Source organism: Alligator mississippiensis, chromosome 4 (assembly GCF_030867095.1).
Source record: "Alligator mississippiensis isolate rAllMis1 chromosome 4, rAllMis1, whole genome shotgun sequence".
NCBI lineage: Eukaryota > Metazoa > Chordata > Crocodylia > Alligatoridae > Alligator > Alligator mississippiensis.
The window spans coordinates 24,257,245-24,281,104 of NC_081827.1; the positions used below are offsets into that span (position 1 = coordinate 24,257,245).

Here is a 23,860-nt window from a genome sequence, read left to right on the forward strand (position 1 = left end):
CAGCACACAACGCTGCCACTGTGTGCAAGCCCCCCCACAGCTCCACGTCCAGCCTCTACCACCCTCCACCCTTTGCTCTGCCAGAAGGGGTAACTCCTTAAGAAGTTTGAAAACCGCTGGTATAACTGGTTCAATTTAAAAAGTGGCCAAGTCTCTGTCCTCAGCACCATGACTGAAAGAGACTTGGGGGTCATGATTGACCACAAGATGAACGTGAGCCAACAATACAATGCTTTGCTGCAGCTGGCAAAGCAAACAAAACTCTGGCTTGCATCTACCAATGCATCACAAGCAAGACCCAGGAAGTCATCTTCCCGTATTACTCAGCCTTGATGAGGCTGCAGCTGGACTAGTCTATCCAATTCTGGGCTCTACAATTCAGAAAGGATGTGGAGAAGTTTGAAAAAGTCCAGAGGAGAGCCATGCACATGATTAGAGGACAAAAGAGCAGGCCTTATGGGGAGAGGCTGAAAGCCATGGGACTCTTCAGCCTGGAAAAGCATAGGCTCAGGGGTGACTTGCTGGCAGCCTATAAGTACATAAGTGGTATACATCAGGAACTGGGAGAATGTCTGTTCACCAGAGCACCCCAAGGGAAGACAAGGTCCAATGGTCACAAACTCCTGGAAGACCATTTTAAGCTGGATATAAGGAAAAACTTCTTTACTGTCCGAGTTTTTTCAGGCTTGGAATAGACTCCCCACACAGGTGGTGCAAGCACCTACTCTGAACACTTTCAAGAAACACATGGATGCCTATCTTGCTGGAATCATTTGACCCCAGATGACTTCCTGCCCCTTGGGAAGACCCAATGATCTTGCAAGGTGCCTTCCAGCCCTAATGTCTATGAAATCTCTATGAAATCTCACACCAGTGCTGAGAGGGAAATGCAAGGGGAAGATTTTGATACAACCTTTTAAAATGCATATAGATATAGGGGTTTTTTTTCCTTTTTAAACAGGAGTTACTCAAATACCTCTTACTAGATAAATGATACAACACTAGATTTGTCAGTGCTTCAGAGGAAAAACTGAAATTCCTTTTCCCAATGATAGCAGTATATGATTTGTATTAAATTTCTGTAAAATAAATATGAGGTTTTTAGTTCATTATTGAAGTATTAGGTCACCCCCATTACTATCATTGTTGGCAGTCCTCAGTATGAATATGACTGTCTTCCAGTAAATAGGAAAGTCATTGGTGAGTCCATCATGACTGAGGAGGCCAATCTGAGCTCTGCATGTTTGACTGCAGATATGGCAAATAGTTCCATGAGGAAGGAATAGATCCTGGTGATGTTGGATCATAGCTCTTTCCCTTTGTCTCTCTTGCCTATGTGCTTCCATCGTGAGGCAAAATTGCTCAAAACAACTGATGCACATTCTGGCACCACTGAGGACAATTGAGTCTTGCAGGTATTGATGTCAATGTTGTATTTCTTCAGATTGGCTTTCAAGGTGAATCTCTTCTTTTGTCCACCGCTAAAGCAGTGACCATCAGTGATTTGGGAGTACGAGACTTGTTTCAGTAGCTGGTTGTCAGGCATCTTTATGATATGCCCTGTCCAACAGAGCTGGTGTCACGTAAACATGGCTTCAATGCTGGTGGGTGCTTGCTTAAGCCAGAATGCTGGCATTCATTCTTCTATCTGTCCAACTGACAAAAGATTTTCTGAAGACATTGCTGATGGTAATGTTTCAAAGCTTTCAGGTATTCTAATACGTCATCTATGTTTCATACCCATATAACATGGATGGGATAACAACAGCTGGGTAGATGAGAAGTTTGGTTTGGGTCCTGATATCATGATTATTGAAGACATGGTTTTGGAGACATCCAATGGCAGCACTGGCAGATTTTGTTTAGTGTTGAATATCACCATCTATGTTTGCTTTTTGAGGAAGACGGCTATCCAGGCAGGGGAAATCCTTAACATTTTGCAAGGATTGCCCTGTAATTGCAATATGTGGAAGAGCAGCTGATTGGTTTGTGGTAGTTTGATAAAGTATCTTGGTTTTTATGAAGTTGACAGTGAGTCCAAGCACTTCATGTGCTTCACAGAAGCAATCAAGAATGACTTGCAGCACACTTCAATCTAATGGGTACACGCAACACAATCATTAGCATACAGAAGATCAGTAATGGAGGTATTGGTTATCTTGGATTTGGAATGTGATCAGTTGATGTTAAAGAGTTTCCCATCCATGCAATACTGGATGCTGACTCCAGATGGAAGTCTACCAGCAGTGAGATGCAGAATAAATACAATACTGATAGAAAAGAGAATTGGTACAACCACACATAGTTGATAGTTTCATAGTTGGTAGAGTCAGAAGAGACTTGAGCAGATCATCAAGTCCTACCCCCTGCCATGGGCAGGAAAGAATGCTGGGATCAAACAACATCCATTCCAGTTCTGATAGCGAAGAAGTCTGTTTCTGACCCATTGCTCGGAACATGTGCTGTCATGTCATCAAAGAAGTTTGATAATGGAAACAAACTTTTGGTGGACATCCAGATCTCATCAGGATCTTCCATAGGGCCTCTCTGTTGACTGGAATAAAAGCATTAGGTCAATAAGCATCTCTGTGTTACCTGAGGCAGTTATTCTGCAGCTGTCTCCCAACAAAGATAATCTCTATTGTGCCTCTGGGTAGTCTGAAAACACATTGCATAAAATCTCGTTGGCAAAGACAGTGAAACTGTTGAGGAGATTGCTGGCAAAGATCTTCCCAGTTATGAACAGGAATACAATACCAAAAGAATTGCTGCAATCCAATCAATCTAATTTCTTTAATATGGTAACAATTCTGGCATCTCTCAAAACATTGGAAATTTACGTTTATAGTTTTTCAAAATAATGATATGTAAGATGATGATAGAACTTTCTTCCATCTTGCTTATAAATTTCAGTTGGTATTCCATCAGGACCACATTTTGTTGTTTTTCATTTGCTTAATGGCTTTCAAGGAATCTTGATAAGTCAGTGGATCTTCAAGGTAGTCCTTAATGGGGTGTTGTGGAATGACTTCGAAGGTACTGCCTCTGGCACTAGAATCTTGGTTCAGAAGCTCATGCAAAGAGCTCCTTCCACTGTGCGTTGATGCTGGTGTTGTCTTTAAAGAGTGTTGTTCCATCCTTGGACCTCAAAGGGACAACTCCTTGTGGTGCTGAAGAAACTATGCATGTTGTGGCTGTCACCAAACTTTTGAATCTCTTTCGCTTTGTGTTCCCAACACTTGCTCTTTTTTCTTAAATTTTCCTCTGGGTCTCAAATTTAATGTGGTGATAAGTGTCTTCTGGAGTTGATGTCATTCTGCCGAGCTTTCAAGGGTCTCCATTTTCTGTCAATAAGACCTTGATTTTCCCTATCATTCTCACTGAACCAGTCCTGATTTTTCTCTGCAGAGAAGCAAAGAGATTCTTTGCACACCTCATGGATGCCTTTCTTGAGGCTCTCCCAGTGATCAATATATAGACATCAGGGAGGTCAGAGAGTTTCTCACTGAGATATTGCTGGAGATGGCCACTTTTAGTAAGGTCTTTTAAGTACTCGATATTGAACCTCTTCCTTGATTGCTTCTTTTGTTTATGTCATTTTGGGATGATACAAATGGACATGACCATGTATCAAACAATGATCCACCCAGCAGTCGTGTTTGCGCTGCTCAGAGCTCCAGTGATACAGACATCATGAGAGTCCCAGCACACACTATGACACAGTTAATCAGGTGCCAGTATTTTGAGTAGTGGTGCATTCATGTTGTCTTCCATTTATTGCTTTGGTACAGTAAGGAATTTGTAACGATGAGACATGTTCTGAATACTTGTTCAGGAAAACAATGCCATTTAAATTTGACTTTTCCCACCCCTACCTTTCTAGGTGTTTTTTTTCCATAAGTCTCTGCCTACTCTAGTACTAAAATTACAAAGAATGATCTTATCTTCTTTAGAGACAAATGACAGGACTTGGGTCAAGTTTAGAATCCAATTCTTCTTTTGTTTCTTCATCTGCATCAAGGTCAGGGCATATGCACTGATGACTGTTTTATGTTGTCTCTTGGTCAGTGGAAGATAAAGGGTGATGAGATACTCACTGATGCCAGCTAGACACTGCAGCATCTGAGTAACAATCTTGGTTTTGATAGCAAAACCAATGCTGTGGATGTGTCTGCCTTTTCCTTTCCAAAAAAAATAGGTTCTCTGTCCATGAATGCTGTATTTTGCTCCCATCAGTCACTGTTAGGGTTATCCATCAGAGTGTGGATGTGCCAGACTGCAAACTTCATTACTTGATTTGGACTGGTGATAAGAGTGATCCCATTAGACATGGTTTTCCAGCAAGGTGAACTGAGAGAGTAGACCCTAAATAGATGTGCTCAGTCATGACTGAGCAAATCATGACTGCAGCTGCTGAATTGCACAACTGTCTCAATTCCAAGTACAAAACAACCATCATGCAAACACTGCCTCTGTGCAAGTCCATAACTAGAGGTTTCCAGTGATTGTGGGAAGGAAACTGTAATCCAAAGATAAGGAAAACCTAGACAACTGGAGCTTTCTATCCTGCTGCAGCCTTCATCTACCTCTGCAGCCACTGTAAGGTATTCTTTTTTCATCTGCCTGCTCTACAACTCAGGGCTTTTATATTTATTTTTGAATAGTTAGTCTAGAAACCTCACTCTCAAACATGCCACCATGGGTGACTACCAGGAGCACAAGTCTCTCTACCATGTCAAGGTTGTGATCCTCGGAAGGTCCCATTAGTATAGCCTATGCATTTTCTTAAAAAAAAAATCTTTAATGTAAAAGTTTTATCTGTGGCTTCACAAAAAGGCTCAGGCTTCTTCACATTAAATATGGAATGTTGGTTCCTATTTGCTGACCTACTAGATTATAATGACTCCAGACTATGTTATATTTTTTTTAATTTGCATATAGTATAGGTCATTTCCCAGCAAAAAAAAACCTGTTGCAGTCTTCAGCATAAACAAATTACTGACAACTAAAAGGACACATTTTTGGGTAGCTTATCAATAGATGAATGTCTTATCCAGCAGTACCCAAGAGAACTGTGCCTACTTAGTACCCAATACCAACACATTTCAGGTGTCTACTTGTCTACTAACCTGGCTAGGGTCCAGAAATTTTTCAGCTAGGCCTGGATGCTATTATCAACTCTAAATTGTTGTCTATTCTATGCCATTCCCTAGGCTACTAACAGGACCAGCATATTATTTTATTCTAAAAAATAAATTTCCCTCAGACAGGTCAGATCATTAGCTCTCCCAAGGATCACAGAAAACAGAAGTCATATAACTAAGAGGACTTACAAAGAGGGACTCTGAGTTTTACTCTCTCAGGCCCCTGGCAGACATTAAAATAATGGTGTATAGCAGGACATGCAATGTTTGGAATAGGGTATAAGGTTCCTCAGATCCTACTGGCACTCAGACCTGCCCCCAGCACTATTCTACAGTTCAGGCAGGAGGTAGCTGTGTGCAGGATTTGGGGGCAATCCTGCTCAATCCCAATGGTCAGCTGAAATGACTCAACATTACTTCTAATAGTAATAATCATTGTATTTTCATTTGTTTTAATACTCTGGACAGTTTACTTTTGATAGTGTGAAACAGAAAGGTACAAAGTAGCATCGTAGGGTCTGATTATGGAATCCTCTCTTATACTGATGAAACTTTTTCACACAGTTAGTTCCATAGGTTTCACCTTAATGAAGAGACTAAGCTCTCCACAGTCAAACCCTCTGTTTATATAGCAGATTTTATTCAAACTCTCTCCTTATATACCTATATTATCCTCCACCAGGCTCATAAAACCAGAGAGGAGAGTACAAACTTGAGACCAGAGGGGAGTATACAAGCATTTGTTCTTATAAGAGAAGCTTTCTCACAAAGGAGATCTCTTCCAGATTGTTGCTTAGAAGATCTTCCCTGGAAGAGGCTTGTTTCCTTCAGAAGAAATTGAACAAATTCTTGCACACTTATCATTTCTACCAGGAGAATGGCAAAAAGAAAAATTCAATGCCTGCACTTGTCTTGAAATAAATCTGTTTCAGTCAAAAGGAGTTACACAAGGAAAACTGTTCACATTAACATGTGAAATGATGGCAAGAGACATAGGCCAGTGTTCAATAAGGAAAAGGAAGGGGGAAAAAAAGAAACTTACAAGATATAGGAAGTAGTTTTCTGTTTTCCCCAAATTGTTCAAGTACTTTCAAAATCCAAGAACCACAGCTCTCCTTATTGCTAAATGCACAGTACACCAATTATCTTTTATCACAGTTAGCTGCTGACAGTACAAGTAGTAGAGATAAACTAGAGATGACTTAACATACCTCTTTTTCATTTTTTTCTTTAAGAGTTAAAGAAAGTTCCAGGTAACATACCTCCAGATATTATTAAACTCGATATGTCGAACAATAAAATCAAACAACTGCAAGCTAAGGAGTTTGAAGATGTTAGCGAATTGAAGATACTAAACCTCAGCGGTAATGGAATAGTTTATATAGATCCTGGTAAGAATAATTTGCATATTTGTAAAAATGGTAATCTGTTTTACTGATTATTAGCTCTGGCAATCTCTCCACCCCCCATAGTCTAAACATGAAAAATCAAGACGATCAGAAAACTAACAAATTTTGCTATCTGTTTATTTGAATTCAGCAAGGCAAATTCGAGGCTGACATGTCTTGTTCACTTAAGTCAATGTAGTAAGCAAGGACTTTGGCATACTTTGTTTCACATTTAAAACAGTACAAGATTCAGCTTTAAGACAAAACAGTCAAAATACTACATAAATTACCTTTCTAAACACTGTATCACAAACCTGACTAATGTTAGCTTATGATGCTAACTGATTTTAATTAATACTATTTAATTAGTACCATTAATATCATTATAGACTGAGAGGATTAGAAAGGTATTTTTAGTTCTGAGATATAGTTTTCTTTACTAGAGCTAAAAATGGCTGCACAAAACGTTCATCAGAATCTCATAAAGTGAACTTGGGCTCATGAAAGTTTGTGATCTATGTATTTTAGATAGTCTATAAAGGTGCAGATCTACCCTGCATTTAATACATTGTAGGACATTTCTTCAGAACAGGTTTTAAACAGGGAAAGCAATCAGACATATGAAAGAGAAAGACTAAAAGAACAAAGATTAAAAAAAAAACAAACAAACCCCACTGCTTCCTTCCATAGCATTCTGAAACCTAAAGAAGATAGGACAATAGTAACCTAAATAAAATACTACTTAAGAGGTTTAAAATAATTTATTGCTAGATTCCTTACATGAAAGCCTATACCATGCAAAGGCCGCAGGGTGGGTTTATTTAAAATATGACTTACTCTGTGAAATACACTGCAGTGGATTTGTAAAGATGCATGCTTTGTCTGCCACTGATTTACTGCCGCTGAATCAAATGCATTCACTTCACAAGTAAAAAATACAAGTAAAAAAAAACCCCTACCAGTCCTGCCTATTTAGCCTGAGAACAGTCAAATATTCTCTCCTTCTCACCAGCAACATCAGTACTAAAGGTTCTGTAGGTCAAATCAGGCATTCACTAACACAATTCAGTTTTGATATTTTCAAATTATACTCAAGTATTGTCTGCATAGGGGATGGTATCAGAGAAATTAAGATGTTTCACTGTGGCTCTGCAAGCCCTGTTTTGAGCTCAAGCCAAGCAAGTCAGCCCACAGTTAACTCAGCTATAAATAGGTACTTAGTCATTTGGGCTGGGAAGTCAAAATGTATGAATACACATGCATTTGGAGCCATTTCAAAAGGACAAGGGAGATGCTTGGTGTGTCCCACAGAGCAGCTATTACGTTTTAACAATTATGTGTGGACAAGCTATGAACCATAGAAATGTAGAAAAACCTTGTATGAAGCAGCATGGAGCTGCTTTGCTCCTTTTGTTTTCTTCACAGCTTGGCCAGATATAGCTGTTAGAATGCAAGTTTCTGCACACCTGATCAGCAGCTCCCCCTTTAAAATTGTTCCAAATATACATGTGTCTGCAGACATACACAGCCAGACATGATCCTAGTCACACTACTCCTTTGTGAACTACTGGCAGAAACTGGTGTGCCTTAATTAGGCCAGCACAATGAGTTATTACGTGTGGGAAGACACTTGACTTTGCCTTCATAGAAAACATGTATAGCTTTAACAAGAGGTACATGCCCCTAAGGGTAGATGCAATTAAAACACCTTAAACCAGTAATTTTTCATCCTGTAGGTATAGAAATATTTTATACTGGTACAAGACACCTGTATATTGATATAAATGTATCCACAGTTAGGTTGCAGCACCATAGTTATTTCAGTCAAAAAAATTCCCTTGCTTAAAATAGTTATACCACTTCAAAATCTGCATACAAACTAGTTTTACCTGCACAGCATAATGCAGCAATGGATTTGGAATAGATATAAGTGATTAAAAGAACTTGATAAAAATTCTGTTGGTGATTCACAGAAAGGAACCAGATTCCAGTTCAATGGCTCTGCAATATTGCCTATGAAGTGCAAACAGAAGTTGTTTGTCAAGTAATTAGCACCTTGAAAGCACTCTACAGATGTGCCATGACAGAAGGGCATGGCTGCAGAGCACTTTAAAAGTGTCTGATCATGGGACAAATTAACCCTTATTTCATGAGGGTTCAAATGAAGGTGCTCTGAAGCAAAGCCTTCATTAACTTCTGTTTGTCTACGTCTGGGAGCGGGCATCAGCCCAGCCCTGCCCCCGTGATGTCTTCAGGGTGGAATGGGGGAAAGAAGGGGAGGGAGCACTGTCTGGAGGTTTGCCCAGCCTGCACCCCCCCCCCACCCTAAGAGGAGGGCTCTACCCACCCCGTCCTCCAGCACAAGCTGGGCAAATTCTAGACAGAGCACCCTCCCCTCCCTTCCATCCTGAAGACAGTACCAGAGCTGGGAGGGGGCAGGGCTAGGCAAGAGACAGATAGGCCACCTCTCTCCCCTGGAGTGGCTCCAATGTAGAACTTGATCACTCCACCCTCTCACCCTCCACCGAACAGCAACATCTGTTGGGTTGGGGGCACGGGATGCTGTAACTCATGGTGCCTTCTGTGAAGTGTCATGAGTTACAGTGGGGAGCTGTCCATCTGTCAGTGCCCATAGGGACCAGATTGATTGTAACTTTTATAAAATTTGCAGTATATCCATTCTTTAAGGTTCAAAAGAAACCTTTATTGTAGACTTAAAAACAATATACAAAAATAGTGTTTATTTTTATATAAATATGGGATTTTTTCCCTGTTTCAGATAAACTTACTTTTCTAACTAATGTATGAATTTCAATAACTGTTTTTCTCTTGATCAGCTGCCTTTTCAGGGCTCGTTAATTTAGAGGAGCTAGATTTATCAAACAACAGCCTGGAAAATTTTGAATATGGAGTATTAGAAGATCTGTATTTTTTGAAATTACTGTGGCTTCGAGAGAACCCTTGGAGATGTGATTACAACATTCATTACCTTTTCTACTGGTTAAAGCACCACTACAGTGTTCATTACAATGGTCTGGAATGCAAAATGCCTGAGGAATACAAAGGGTGGTCTGTTGGAAAATACATTCGGAGTTATTATGAGGAGTGTCCAAAAGACAAGCTACCAGTTTATCCAGAAACAGACAAAGAGGATGAGGAGTGGGAACGACACAAAGAACAATCAGTTCAAACAATAAAGAAGCATGGTGTGATTGTCACTGTAATTGGTTATTAAGGAATTTGTTTTATTACTAGATTCAACAAGTATTTGATACATTTGTCAGAAAAAAATCCTGTTGTTTACATTTTTGTTGATTGGGTTGGTTGTCCATAAAGGAATATTTGCCTACAAAGATTTCTTTTTATACCACTTACTAATTACATGATGGCATTAGTTATAGAACATCCTTTATAAACTATTTCTGATAATTTGTTTTGGATCAGTCTCATCAAGTGTCTGGATATCTATTTGAACCTGCACAAGATAAATGGATAGACATAGCTGTAAATATATGTTGGAAAAGAGCTGTTTTGTATAAACCAAGGCAAAGATCCTGCAATTTGATCTACCTGAGTAGATGCTGCTTCTGCATGGAACTCACTGCAGCATTGGGACTAACTCTCTTCTACGCTGAATGTATTGCCATTTCTTTACCTTTCACTTTCATGAACTTCATGGCAATGTTCTGTAATGTGTTTTTTATATCAGCTCTCTTGTATGTGGTATCATAAAAAATCCAATTGCAGTCTAAAGTGAAATAGGCTTCAAAGTCAATGAATTCTGTGCTGGTACAGAGATGTCTAGTGATTAGGCTATAAGACTGTGACTCAAGAGACTTGGGTATTGTTATCTGCTCTGGTACAGATTTCCTATCTGACCATGGGCAAATCACTTAGTATCTCCAGGTCTCAGTTCCCCCATCTGCAAAGCAGAGATAAGCAGTACTTCCTTACCTCACAGGATGTTATAAAAACAATTATATTAAATGTTATCAGGTGTTCCAATACTATGGAAATGAGGCTTCAAAAGTACCCTAGACAGGTAGTGAATACCTCTCAGGGAAACAACTCTTGCTGAATGTTCTCAGTAACGAGAACATCCTTATATAAACATTATTTTATTGACTGATAGCATTCAGCATTTATATAATGCTTCTTGTTTTCAAACTTCCACATTAACTAACAAACAACAGCTCTTAAAGACAAGCATGGTAGTCCCCTTTTTATAGGTAAGAAGCTCAAGCCTATGCAAGTGGATCAGGAGCATGATCAGAACTCAGGCATTCCCAGTGCAAACTATAAAACACGATTCCTCTCTGTCATCCACAAGAGTTATGATGGTGTGCAGACAACAGAATCAGGGTATCAGAGTACACTGCTTCTACAAAAGCTTCAAGCTTCAAAACTTCATAAAAGGACCATCAGCTGAATCAATCACCTGTCTCCAATTGCTCAAAACCTTTATAGAGGAATTATTTAAAGAGAAGGAAAGAATCTCTATTAACGGAGAACATGAAATTGAAGGCTCACAAGGAGTGACAATGCCCTACAGGCAAAGCCTTCATCATTGACCTGGTTCAACCAATGACATTTTAAGATGTAAGGAGATAAAGACAGGCTCCTACAATAACACCTAAAGAAAGCCAGAAAACTGGAGGTGGTATCTGTTAAGATTTTTGAGAATCTAAGAAAAATATAAAATAAAGAAATACTCTTCTTTGCCCTTAAAATAATGGTACAATAGACGACCTTCTAATGGCATCATTACTCTTGCTCTTTTTCCTGAATTACATCTTGGGGGTTAAAGTAGTTACTAAAATGTGTATAATTTTAACTATGATCAGACTGTGGCATTGATGCCTACACAGTTGGATAGGTAAAAAATTGGCTGATGGGGCACACCCAGAAAGCAGTGGTGGACGGTTTGTGCTCAACCTGGCAAGATGTGAGCAGTGGGGTACCCCAGGGCTCGGTCCTCGGGCCCACACTGTTTAACATCTTCATCAACAACTTGGACGAGGGGGTGGAAAGCATGCTGTCCAAGTTTGCTGATGACACTAAGGTGTGGAGCGAGGTGGACACACTTGAAGGGAGAGAGAGGCTGCAAATAAATTCAGACAGACTACAAAAGTGGGCAGACAGGAAAGGAATAGGATGGGATTCAATGTAGATAAATGCAGGGTGCTGCACCTTGGGAGAAGGAATCCACAGCATACATACAGGCTGGGGAGTTCCCTTCTTGAAATCACAGAGGCGGAAAGGGATCTTGGAGTCATTATTGACTGTAAGATGAACATGAGCCGCCAATGCCAGACCACAGGTGGCAAGGCCAACCATACCTTGTCATGCATCCAAAGATGCATCTCAAGCCGGTCCAGAGAGGTGATACTCCCCCTCTATGAGACTTTGGTCAGGCCACAGTTGGAGTACTAAGTCCAGTACTGGGCACCGCACTTCAAAAGGGATGTGGCCAGCCTGGAGAGGGTTCAGAGGAGGGCCACCCACTTGGTGAGAGGAAAGCAGGACAGACCCTATGAGGAGAGACTGAGGGACCTGAACCTGTTCAGCCTCAACAAGAGGAGGCTGAGGGGAGACCTGGTGGTTGCCTACAAACTCATCAGGGGAGATCAGCAGCAAATAGGTAGAGCCCTTTTCTTCCCAGCACCACCTGGGGTGACGAGGAACAATGGTAATAAGCTGATGGAGAATAGGTTTAGGTTAGAGATCACAAGGCAATATTTTACAGTTAGGGTGGCCAAAATCTGGAACCTGCTTCCCAGGGAAGTGGTCCTCACCCCTACCTTGGGCAAATTCAAGAGGAGGCTGGACGATCACCTGTCTGGGGTCGTGTGAACCCAGCATTCATTCCCACCTGTGGCAGGGGGTCAGGCTAGATGATCTGTTCCAGTCCCTCCTGACCCTAACTACTATGAAACTAAGATGTAATCCTTCATGCCTAGGGCTACTTCATTACTTCATTTTGACAATGGTACTAAAGATCCTTTATGTAATAGATAAGTGTGTAATAGATTAGTGTTTATTTGGAACCCAGAAAATGCTAGAACTCAAAAGGCTTAGCTCCTGGAAAACTGGCAGCAACCAGGTGTCTATCACTGTCTTATGGAACCCAAAGTGGGATGATGTAAGAGATGAAAGTTTGTTGCAAGAGTAAGAACTACGAAGCAAGAACAGGAATTAAAACAAAGCCATAACAGGATAAGACGATGGAGGAGAGAAAAATAAATGTATGAAAAGAAGATATAAAAAAAGGGAGATGACTTGAATTACAAGGAATGGGATTGTTGTTGTTTTTTACGAGTCTCTCTGTCATTTGCTATAAATCATATATGTCCTCCACTGAAACACCACAACCACAGACCACACTGCCTCTCAAAACCTCTTATTCTGCACCGTATGATCACAAATGCCCCAAAAACATTTCTGCATCCAAAGTATATTAGAAAACCCTGGGCCTATTTACCTCATTCCTACCCCTTCTTCAATCTCTTTCTGCCTATTACCTCTCTCTTTTCCCATTCTTTCTCCATCCATCTCCAACAAACAGCTGGAGCTAGAGCTGGAGCTGGAGCTGGAGCTTTCCTCCTGTTCCTCATACTTAGTATGGTGTTTAGAGTGCTTTTTATATTCCTTTTGTGATTCCAGGAGGAACAATCCACCATGTTACCCAGAAGCAATACTCCTAACTCTCTGTGGTGGGTTCTAAGTGTATTTTACTAAGGATTGGCTCTAGTAAGAAAAAATAATGGAAAGGTCTGTCAATACTGTGGTCAGTACTAGGGAAAGAAATTAGTACTCAGAAATCTTTAGCATCCTACAGCAAATCTCTAGTTCCTGCACTATGAATTCTAATAGCAGCAAACTATAAACCCCAGGAACATATGGAGGTCAAGCAGTTCCCTAAGATCACACCCCTGTTACAAATGCCTGTGTGGGTGAAGTAATATCACAAACAGCTGAACTATATTTCATGTCTCCAATATACTCATTTTACATTTTACTGGCACAATAATCTCTCTCTTTGTCAGTCAGTATGAACTGGAATAGTATTAAAATATTTATTGGAAGAAATTAAACAATTACTACTATACACACATATAATGCATGTATCTCATTTGCCAAACTGGTGCTATATGCACACAACAACAACAAAATTAAAAACTATCATTTTGCTGCTGAATCACTTGCAATAGTGACTTTGAACTGTTTAGCCAGCCAGAAAGATTTTAAAGCTAGCCATCACTGCTGTTTTACTATTAACAATAAAATGGTAAATCTGTGTAATCTTGGATTTATCTCAAAAGATGAGATCAGAACTGTGGATAATGGATGTTAGTGTGGAAAGGCTCATGACATCTGTAAGCTATACTTGAACAGATGATTCAGCCCAAACTGTTAGCAAGAAAAACCGCTAAGGAGCAGACTGTGGTATAATTTTCAACAATATGGAAATGGCGGGGAGGGGGAATGGGCTTACAGCAATTATAAAAGCATCATATCACAGAAATGTCTTACTTTCTAAGTCAATCAAGCTTTCAAAACAGACAGGAACAGGTAGGCTGTATGCCCAACATCTGTGGATGTTAAAGGAATGCATTTGTGCTGTTCATTTTAATATCAACAAAACACTGATTGAATCATTTTGCATTTTTAAAGTAGATTACTGGATATCCATAATCATTAGAACAAACTGTTTCAGATATATACATCTTGAACATTCTTTGCAAACAATCACACTTACTGTACCAGCACAAATAGCTCAAACCAAATGAAAGTGAGCAGTTGAAAATGGATATAATCTTTTATTTTGAGCTGAGAGAAGATACAAAATATCAGCAAGTACCGGAAAGTATGCAATTTGCAAATAGATGTTCGAGTCATGCTGGATACAATTTAGTGTCTTAGCTGTACAGGTTTAAGAAAAACAGAAGAGCACAGATCATAAAAAGTAGGGCTGCAAGAAGCCTCAGGAGGTCATGCAGTCCAAACCTCCCATCAGAGGCAAGATCACTCCTGTCCAAACCATCCTATATAAATCCATTTTCTAACCTATTCCTTAAACTACATAATCAACCCTGTTGCACATTGACAAGGGATGTTGCCCAAAGACACCAAAAGCACTCTAACCTGACAATGTAAAGCAGAGGAACAAGGACTATCATTATCCTGGGGCTGCAATTGTTGTTTAAACGTACTCAAGTAATCTAAGGAAGAGAGCTATGCCTTCAATCACTGCTACCGAGGAAAGCAAAACCCCATACAGTGCAAACCAATATGACCATGGGGTAAAATCCCCTCTTGATCCCAAATGGGGTGATCAGTCTGACCCTGAGCAGATAGGCAGGACCCTCAAGCCTAGAAACTCTGAGTTTTAGTCCCAGCAGGAAAACTGCTACACCCTAGCCAAAATCCCTAGCCTTGGAGGCAACCAAAACCCAATGCTTCTGAGGAAAGTGAAAAAACAAACCCCTTAGCACCTGTAGCAGCAAGAGGGGGAAAATTCCTTCACAGCTTCATGTGACAACCAGCAAAGCCCAGAAGCACAGGAAAAAACAAAGAAACTCCATTCTGCTCTGCAACCTAAACAGCAAGCATAACTCCACACATCACACCCTCTAGTTAATTGAACAGCCAGAACTCCCCTTTCTGTATTCTCTTCATAAACTTATCCTAGCTGCTTTAATCTGCTTTCATAACTTAGCCAGTTCTGGAGCTCTACTTCATTTTCCTGCTGCTGAGCATGGTCCTCTTCAATATCTATCTGCTCTAGGGCAGTGTTTCTCAACCTGTGGGCTGTGACCTAAAAGTGGGTTGCAAGAATATATCAAAAGGTCACAAACAAACTTTAAAAATGGATCAATAAACTTTAAAAATAGATTCTCCTTTAAAGGAAAAAACATGGGAAACTGTGGCTTTTCCCTTGCAGGCTGTCAAAGTTTCAGCCTGCAAAGAGCTGCTTGGGGTCCCCCCTGCCCCACACACTGAGGGGCTAGGACCTGGGGGCAGGGGGCAGCAGGTTGGGAGTGAGGGGCACTGGGTTGGGACTTGCCATCAATGTTTACAAATGGATCCTAGTACAAAAAAGGCTGAACATCACTGCTCTAGTTCAGCATTTCTCAACCTGTGGGTTGCAGCCCAAAAGTGGGTCACAAGAATATATGAAAGGGTCATGAACAAACTTTAAAAATGGATCAATAAATTTTAAAAATAGATTCTCCTTTAAAGAATGAAAACGTGAGAAACTGGAGCTTTCCCCTTGCAGGCTGGCAGAGATCCAGCCTGCAAGGGGTTACTTGGCCCCCCATACACCCACCCCCGCCAAACACACTGGGGGTCTGGGGCTTGGGGTGGGGGCGCAGAGGGTTGGGACTGGCCCCTGATGTTTACAAATGTGTCCTGGTACAAAAAAAGGTTGAGAACCACAGTTCTAGGCTATAGAGCTCTTTCTGTTATCTCCCAGTCACCTGTCTGTGTGTGGGGGAAAAGGAGGGTGTTGCTCCTGGGCTTCCAACTGTTGCTTTTTAGAGAGCACTCCAGACACAGCTATTCCTAAATCATCCCTGACCGATCCTTATCCGATCTCTTCTTGAACACCTCCAGTGATGGAGATTATATTTTCCCTAAGCAGTTTATTCCACTGCCTCACTGTTTTAACAGTGAAGAAGTTTTTACTGATATCCAATCTAAACCTTACAAACTGAAACTTACAAGTTGCGTTGATTGAGGAAACAAGGACTATATACTAGTTGAAAATAATCTTACTAGATAGGGATAAGCAAGGAGGGCAATTTGCTGGCTTTGGAATAAAGCACTTTAATGTCATAAGTAGCAATGACTAAGTACCAAATACTTTTAAATTATCAAAAATTAGTGAATTTGGATAAAAAGTTCTGCAGAGAAAAAGACTCACAAAACACAGAAGTCATTACTGTTCTTTTGTTAACCACAGGGGGTCTAATAGTACCACCTATATTTGAGGTTGCCCAACATTATTTATTATAAGATCCTATTTTCAGTTGCTTATAACTGTCAACTTTTAAGTATTCAGGCAAAAATTTTCCTTGAAACCAGTGAAAATTACATTGCCCTACTCCAGATAAATTCAGCATTGTATCCATCTAAAGGAGGCATGTTCTAGCCCACAGCAGAGCAAGACTTTTCCTGTAATTAAAGATCTGGGCTGCTGCAGAATGTCAGACATTAGAAATCAAAGGCTAGAAAACTGTTTCCCTGTGTTCTCAACATTTTTACTATATTTCTATTCCTTTGTGTTTGGGTTTGGGCTTCCTGAAGGAAAAGCCAACCAACTTGAATATATATGGGACAGACTGGGAAGCAAGTAAAGGGAATTAGATTGGGAGAAGGAATCTCAGAGACGACTGGAACTAGAGGGCTAGGGAGAGGAACTCAAGGATGGGGAGTTGAGGGGAATAGTGGGACAAGGTAGTGAAGGAGACAGGGACTTACTGGCCAAGGAGACTGGGACAGGAAACCGAGTCTAGAGATCAGGACTACCTGGACAAACAGAGAGTAACTGAGAGCCAGTGGGGCCAGAGACTTGGAGGTATGCCTACATTGCACAATGCTGTACAGGAGGAGTCAGCAATCTCTGGCTCATGGATTGGATCCAGCCTGTAGAGGTGGGGTTTTGGTGACATTCGGAGATGGGGGGCTTTAGTTGCAGGCACTCTGTCCGTGCCACCATGAGAGTGAGCACTGGCTAGAGGTGATCTCTCCATGCTGCTGGAAATAAACAATGACAGTAGTTGGGCCCTTCCACTCACCTGCCTCTGACCCAGCCCAACAGGTCATTCTGGCCCTCAGCCAGAAAAGATTGCCACACAGTGGAAAGATATTAGCTATCTCCTAAAACTAAATAAAATGAGTAGTGGGAAATTCCATACAGTCTAATTTACCCTGCTTCTCAGCCTGTATGGAGCGCCACACTATATTACTACTGGTATATGACCCAGCTTGTTGAGATCTCTGTGCTCTGCACCCATATTGTTCTGTGTATATACATGGCATTGAATAAGAAACTGGATGGAGAGATTGGAACTGGCTGGGCAGTGAGTGACAACCAACTATTGCTTTCAGTGACTTCAAGCAGCTCAAGTGGCAGAGGTCTGTGTAACTGAGCTAAAGCGTCAACCTTGCTGATCCCTCCTATGGGTGTCAAGAGAAGGGGATTTTTTGGTGGGGGAGAGCAGGAAAGGAAGTAGTGTTGTTTGGGGAGTTTTTTAAAACTAGGGAATTATACTAAAAATACTATTAAAAAGAATGGTAGTAAGGTTGCAAAGTTAAATCCTCTAAAGTTAGAAAATGCCAAAATTAAGATATGTTCAACTATACCAGCCCTCTGTGAATATACATTGATGCAGACTTTAATTAGTTGACCACATATTATTCTGGCATAACTTAATTTTAGACTATTTAAAAGAACATATTACGGTTGTGTGAAATATTTCTAGCAATTCAAAAAACTATTTTTTTCTTAAGAAAACTTAAATACTCCATCTGATTTATGAATATTTTATATGCTCAGTATTCCGGATAACTTTTTCTCACTGATAATGTATCAGAAAACTCACTCTTTTACTTTTCTTTCCAGGTCATGCTTGAAGGGCTTTTCTGCTTTTCCATGGCTTTCTGCTGCCTTTTCTGTTTGCTTCTGTGGTGTTTCTGCCTGGATCCACCTACCCATGCACACACACAGCTCCCCCAAAATAGCAGCCAGTCCTCCGTGTTTATTAGGGCTGTGCGAAGCTTCAGCAACTGATTTGATTCGGAGGATATTTGGCCTGATTTGGCAGCTGAATCTCCGAATCCAAATCAAATCTAGAGACTCATTCAGAGGTCCGAATCGATCTGGAGAGATTTGGGGCCAATTCAGAGATTCAGCCATAGGCTATACAGGTTTTCCTCATAAAGTGAACCCACTTTATAAGGTAACAAGTAGGGCTAGGTTCCCAAGGCGGTGAGGGAGGGAGGGAGTGAGGCTGGGCCTAGGGAAGGGGCCAGGGGACAGGTGCCGTTCCTGGAGCTACACTTTGCTCTGCCTGTCCCCTCGCGCCTGGTCTCTGCCTGTCCTCACTCACCCCAGCTCCTGGGCTGCACCATGCTGTGATGCAGGCAGCTGTTGTCAGCTGCTCCCAGGGCTGCTACAATAGGGGCTGGGGGGTGTGGCAGCAAGCAGAGCCCTAGGCGGTGCGGGATGTGGCGCAGCTTGTCCACACTCACCCTATCCCCCACTGCAGTGGCCCCGGGAGCAACCGGTGCCAGCTGCAACAAAAACTGCCAGTCAGTGAGGGGGGAAAGCAGGATGCACCTCTTGCTGCTCCGCACCCCCTGGGAGGGCTGGGAGGCTGTGTCAGGCTCTTCCTGGGGGCGCATGTCTCTGGATCTGAACTTAGGATGACAACAGGCTGCCTCTGCAGGCTGGGGCCAGTGGTGGCACCAGGCTGATTCTTCCCAGTGCTCAGGGCGGGTGCACTGAGTTCCGGGAACAGCCCAGTGCCCTTGGATGTGGATGCAGGATGACAGTAGGCTGCCGCTGCAGGCTGGGGCTGGTGACAGCACTGGGCTGTTCCTGGTGCTCGGGGAGGGTGAACCGAGCACCAGGAAGAGTCAGCCTGGTGCCACTGCCAGCCCCAGTTTCCGATTTGGTTCAGAGCTTTTAATGGGTTTCCTGATTCAATTCGGATTCAGAGATTCGTCAGCCGAATAGGGCCAAATCTCCTTCAAATCTAATCAGCTCCCGAAGCTTCACACAGCACTACTAGCTAACAACTAACTGTTAACATTTAGCATTTTCTAAAGGTATCCAGTCTGCATTTTGATAAAATAAGTCTATGTACACTGCCTTTATTATATAGTAAAATATAAGCTGGAGAAATCATTACATCCAAACACTACTCAGAAAATTTCATCCAGTGCATCCACATACACAAACTATTTACATCATCATTATCTGTATTATGAAATAAGGGAGTAGTATCCAGAGCCTAATGCAAGTAACAAAAACAACAACTTTTCTCACCTTCTAAGGCAAGTCAGAAATTACAAATGTAGTCATGATCATTATATCCAAATGAATGTAGGAGCAATGAAAGGATCTCTGAGAAAACAGAAAATCTGGAAAGCAAGGATCAGAGTGGCCATAATATGACTGAAGGTCATATAAGCCAGTATATACAATGATATGTTAAGTTTTTCATCAAATACATTAGGGATGGAAAAATCCCAAAAGGAACTTACACTTTTAAGTACATAATGGAGACACTGCATCCATGCCCACATATGATTCACTTTGGCTTTCCATGTCTGCCAGAGTCCTATATAATATGAAATTAATTTTTTTACTAAATAGCTTGCATACCACTACCATTGAGACTGTTATTTTCTCTCGAGGTTGAATGCCAAGAATATCACCAAATACATCTATTAGTCTTGGCCAATTACTCTTTTCCATCACCACTCTAGAGAGCAAATTGTTCTCACCAGTAATTGCACAAAACAACTAGTTTCTAAATATAAAGAAAAATAAAGAGAATGGTTGCTATTGGCTCCAGCAAACCATTTCAATAATTTATCATCTAATTAAATATTAAATTCATTCTAACCTCATCTAAAACATTGCAATATATTTTTCTGTTTGCTAAATTCAAAGTATACCATTCATTAATATGGAATCTATTCCTTCTCTTTTGAAAACATTTCTTTTTAGTTAAAGGATACTGTAAAAACAAAATGATAAAAAGGAAGGCTTTCTTGTTGGTAGAGCTAAACATTGAAGCAAAGTTGAGCCAGAAATCAAAGATAGTTATTGAGATTTCATCAGTGTGAAGCCAAAGACATATGTCCCATGTGATGAAAACACTGTTCAAATAGTTTATTTCCAACATTACAAAATTGCCAGGTCTCAGGATGCACTGCTCCTAATGAATTCAATGGCACCCCCTCATATCCTAAGTTCCAGCCTGGCTCCAGCCTCACCATATGTTTTCTCACTATCATTTCCTGTCTTCCTCCTCCTCTGCATCTTTCTATCCCATGGTTCTGCCTCCTCCTTATTTCATTCTTTCCCTGATTCTCCTTGCTCTACCTCCTCCCAGCCTGGCTCCTTATCCCTTTGCATTTCAGTCAGGCAGCTTCTGCCACATCATCACATCCAAGGCTCCAGCTGGGGGAAAAGCAGAAGCCTTGTTCTCAGTCCCTCTACTCTGCAGCAGCGCAACCTCTGGTGGCCAAAAAAAGCAATTGTAGGAAAATTTTACTCAATCCCTGAAGCCCTGGGGTTGTGCATGCATGTTAGAGATTAAATGTGTATAGAGAATTTAGCTACCAAACTCTAACAAATATCTTCTAATCATGTGTGAATGGAGTTTTTTTGAAGGACAATAACTAAGCCAAAGTTAACCTGTGAATAAAATTCCTTGGGAAAGGCAAAGGCATATAAAGATAACTTGGTTAGAAAGTCCCTGCCAAATTTCAAGTACATGCTCTAAAACATGGTGATGTTGGAGCTTCTTAAATAGGTTTTAAAGTTGGGGGTGGAGGGCTGTTAACATGGGTAAAACACTGTGCTTTCCCCTAGCTTCATTCTTTGAAACAGCTGAACTGTTTTAGGTGAATGTTAAAAAACAAACCAAACAAACAAACAAAAAACCCACCCTGAAGCTGACATCTGGCATGGAAATTAAGTGAAATTATTTAAGTTTGCCAAAGTCATATGCCACTGAAAAAAATGTTCTTTGAACAGAAGTTGTTAAGCAAACTGAATTGTAGATAGCACTACCCACAATAAGAGTAAAAGGTCCATCTGAATCTTGCTGACCAAGGCATGCCATTTCCAGTAGCCAATGGCACACACTAAAGTGATGTAGTTAGCAACGCATCTATCTGTCAGAATGAGCAAGTACCATTTACAACTTGGTACAGCTCTGTTCAGAGTGTGATGAAACCTCCTCTTCTGTTTCCATGTGTTGTCTCATCTGCTTGCCATTTGAGTCATCTCTCAGCCATCCACAAATACATCTCTTCCCAAACAGTACCCAGACAAAGCCCTTGGACCAAAGTGTTCAGGTACCTGAGCAGCCTTGCAATCTTTAAATGTCTCTTATAAATTTAGGCTAAGTACAGACATTCAAAAAGCCAGCGGCAGAATAGATCCAATCTATGTGGGTTTCTTTAAGCTGTGTAGATTGGATCCAGAGTCAACTGGAGTGTGTCCTGAAGCAACTGCAGGCGGGGTCCTCCAAAGAGATGCTCTGACACCTGGCCAGAACATCTCTATGGCTGCCCCATGCCCCTGCTGCCCCAGCATGCTGCTTCAGTGTGTTGGAGCAATTAAGAATGGGGCAAGGCTGCAGCAGTGGATCACCCCAGGCTCTGTCCCTGGTAAGTAGGGATGTAGGGGTGGGGGGATTGTGTGTGTGTGGATGTGGGGGGACTGTGGGTGGGTGGGGGGACTGCTCAGGAGGGGTGGGTCCACTGCCCCCCCCCCCCCCACAGTCCCCCTCTCCCCCAACAGCAGCAGCCCTCAGGGCACTTAGGACCTGCTACTAGCAGAGCCCCTCCAGTGGTGTGGCGCAGCCCCAGCTGCCTGAGACCACCTGTGCCACATGAAGCCAGCTCGGCCAGGCCTGGGGCACGTGCCTTCAGGCAGGACTAGACCATTCTTGCTGCTACCCGGGGCCCCCGACACTGTGCTCAAGAGCCACATGCCCTTTGGCCAGGCCGGGTTGTTCCACCCACTGCTCTGTGCCTCAGAGCAGTGCCAGCCTTTGCTGTTCTGCTCCCTGCACCTGTACCCAAGCCCCAGTGATCCTCGCGGGCCAGATCTAGCCTGCCAAGCACTTTCATCTGGCCCGCGGGACCCCACAACAAACTGTGCCCCACCCAGGCCTTCTGCCCACAAGGGTGGGAGCGAGGCACCCACGTGAACACAGAGCCCCCAAAAACGTACCCTATTGCCTCGCTCCCACCCTTGTGGGCTGAAGGGTCCAGCCGGCTAGCATGCAGCTTCCGTGTATGGCTACTACTGCCATAGGCCCCAGGACCTGCTTGTTTCCCCAGTCTCCTGCCAACTCTGGGCAGTGGGTAGGGAAGTGGCGGGGGCAGGGCTGCAGCTGGGAGGGAGCACAGAGCATGGAGCTGAGGTGGGCAGCATGCAAATGTGAGGGAGAGTGGGGGGTGTAGGGACCCCCCCACACTCCCTCCAATGGTGCACAGCCCCAGCGGGCAGTGGCAGCAGCAGCAGCAGGCAGGGCGCTCAGGGCACAGGCACCCAGTGGGGCATGGTTCTGGCCAGTGTTGCCCAACGCAGCAAGGGGCTCAGCCTCCGCACGACTGCCTGTATTGCCAGCACTCCCTGGCACTCGCATGCAGCCCCTGAACTCACACAACAGGGAGGGAAGCCCCACATGTTGGAGCCAGGTGCCTTCCCTGCTGGGGCTGTGCAGCACCGGAGAGAAGCTTCAGGCTCTGGAGCTGGCTGTCTTCTCTGCCTGGCAGGGGAAGATGCCTGGGGCCTTCAGCCCCTGCAGCACACCCCTCTGACTGACTTTATATTGTCTTGCAACATCATAGATCTGGTATAATTACCTCAGTATCATTGGATTCACTCGTATACATTTAAGCAAATGCTTGCATTCTCACGCACTATACTATATTCACAGTGCCTCAGACATAAAAGCTTTCTACATGACTTTACTACTGTTCAGTTATAAGATTGGTATGGAGCCTAGAAGTGTGGATGGAAGGAAAAGCTGCTTAAAGTACTGTTAACCTACTAATTCCACACTCTCACTAATTCACTGTGACTGAAATTATAGGGAACTATATGTGCTGTAAAGTGAAAAAAAGCTAGTGACACTGTAAAGAAAATGAGATAGGAGGTAGAAATAAAAAATATTAAAAAAAACTTACCAATACTTTTAAAGCTGGGCCAGTGAAGAGAAGAACAACCACGAAGATTCAAACGTAACACGTAAGTACGCCACTTCTGCAAAATATTAACTACTGTTTTGTCTTGAATCTTGTGTTTTACTGCAGAAAAATCAATCTAAAAATTAAACAATACAAATATCTATATATCGTACAGGTATCTAAAATATAGACATACATGCAAAACATATGTGATTATTTAAAGAACTAAATGTTAAAAATCTGCTGTGCAGTCTCGACCTCCAGGTCTTGCAAACACTATGCACATCCTTATCTTTACATATATGAGTAGCCTCGCAGAGTTCATTAAAATTTTTCACGCATATAAATAAAGCATTTATGAAACTAATGCCTAAAACTTAT

At 42.0% G+C, this 23,860-nt stretch overlaps 2 protein-coding genes across 2 annotated transcripts in view; one reads left to right on the forward strand and one right to left on the reverse strand.

Annotated features, from left to right (window-relative positions):
• The window catches only part of LRRC17 (leucine rich repeat containing 17), a 38,566-nt gene extending 27,291 nt beyond the window's left edge, over positions 1-11,275 (forward strand). Inside the window, exons 3-4 of the mRNA XM_006266584.4 lie at positions 6,380-6,535; positions 9,370-11,275. Of these exons, the coding sequence (XP_006266646.1) occupies positions 6,380-6,535; positions 9,370-9,767 (554 nt within the window). The 3' untranslated portion in view covers positions 9,768-11,275. The remainder of the gene's footprint in view (positions 1-6,379; positions 6,536-9,369) is intronic.
• FBXL13 (F-box and leucine rich repeat protein 13) overlaps positions 1-23,860 on the reverse strand; it is a 189,412-nt gene that overhangs the window by 98,816 nt on the left and 66,736 nt on the right. The window contains exon 9 of the mRNA XM_006266591.4: positions 23,480-23,615. Coding sequence (XP_006266653.2) covers positions 23,480-23,615 — 136 coding nt within the window. The remainder of the gene's footprint in view (positions 1-23,479; positions 23,616-23,860) is intronic.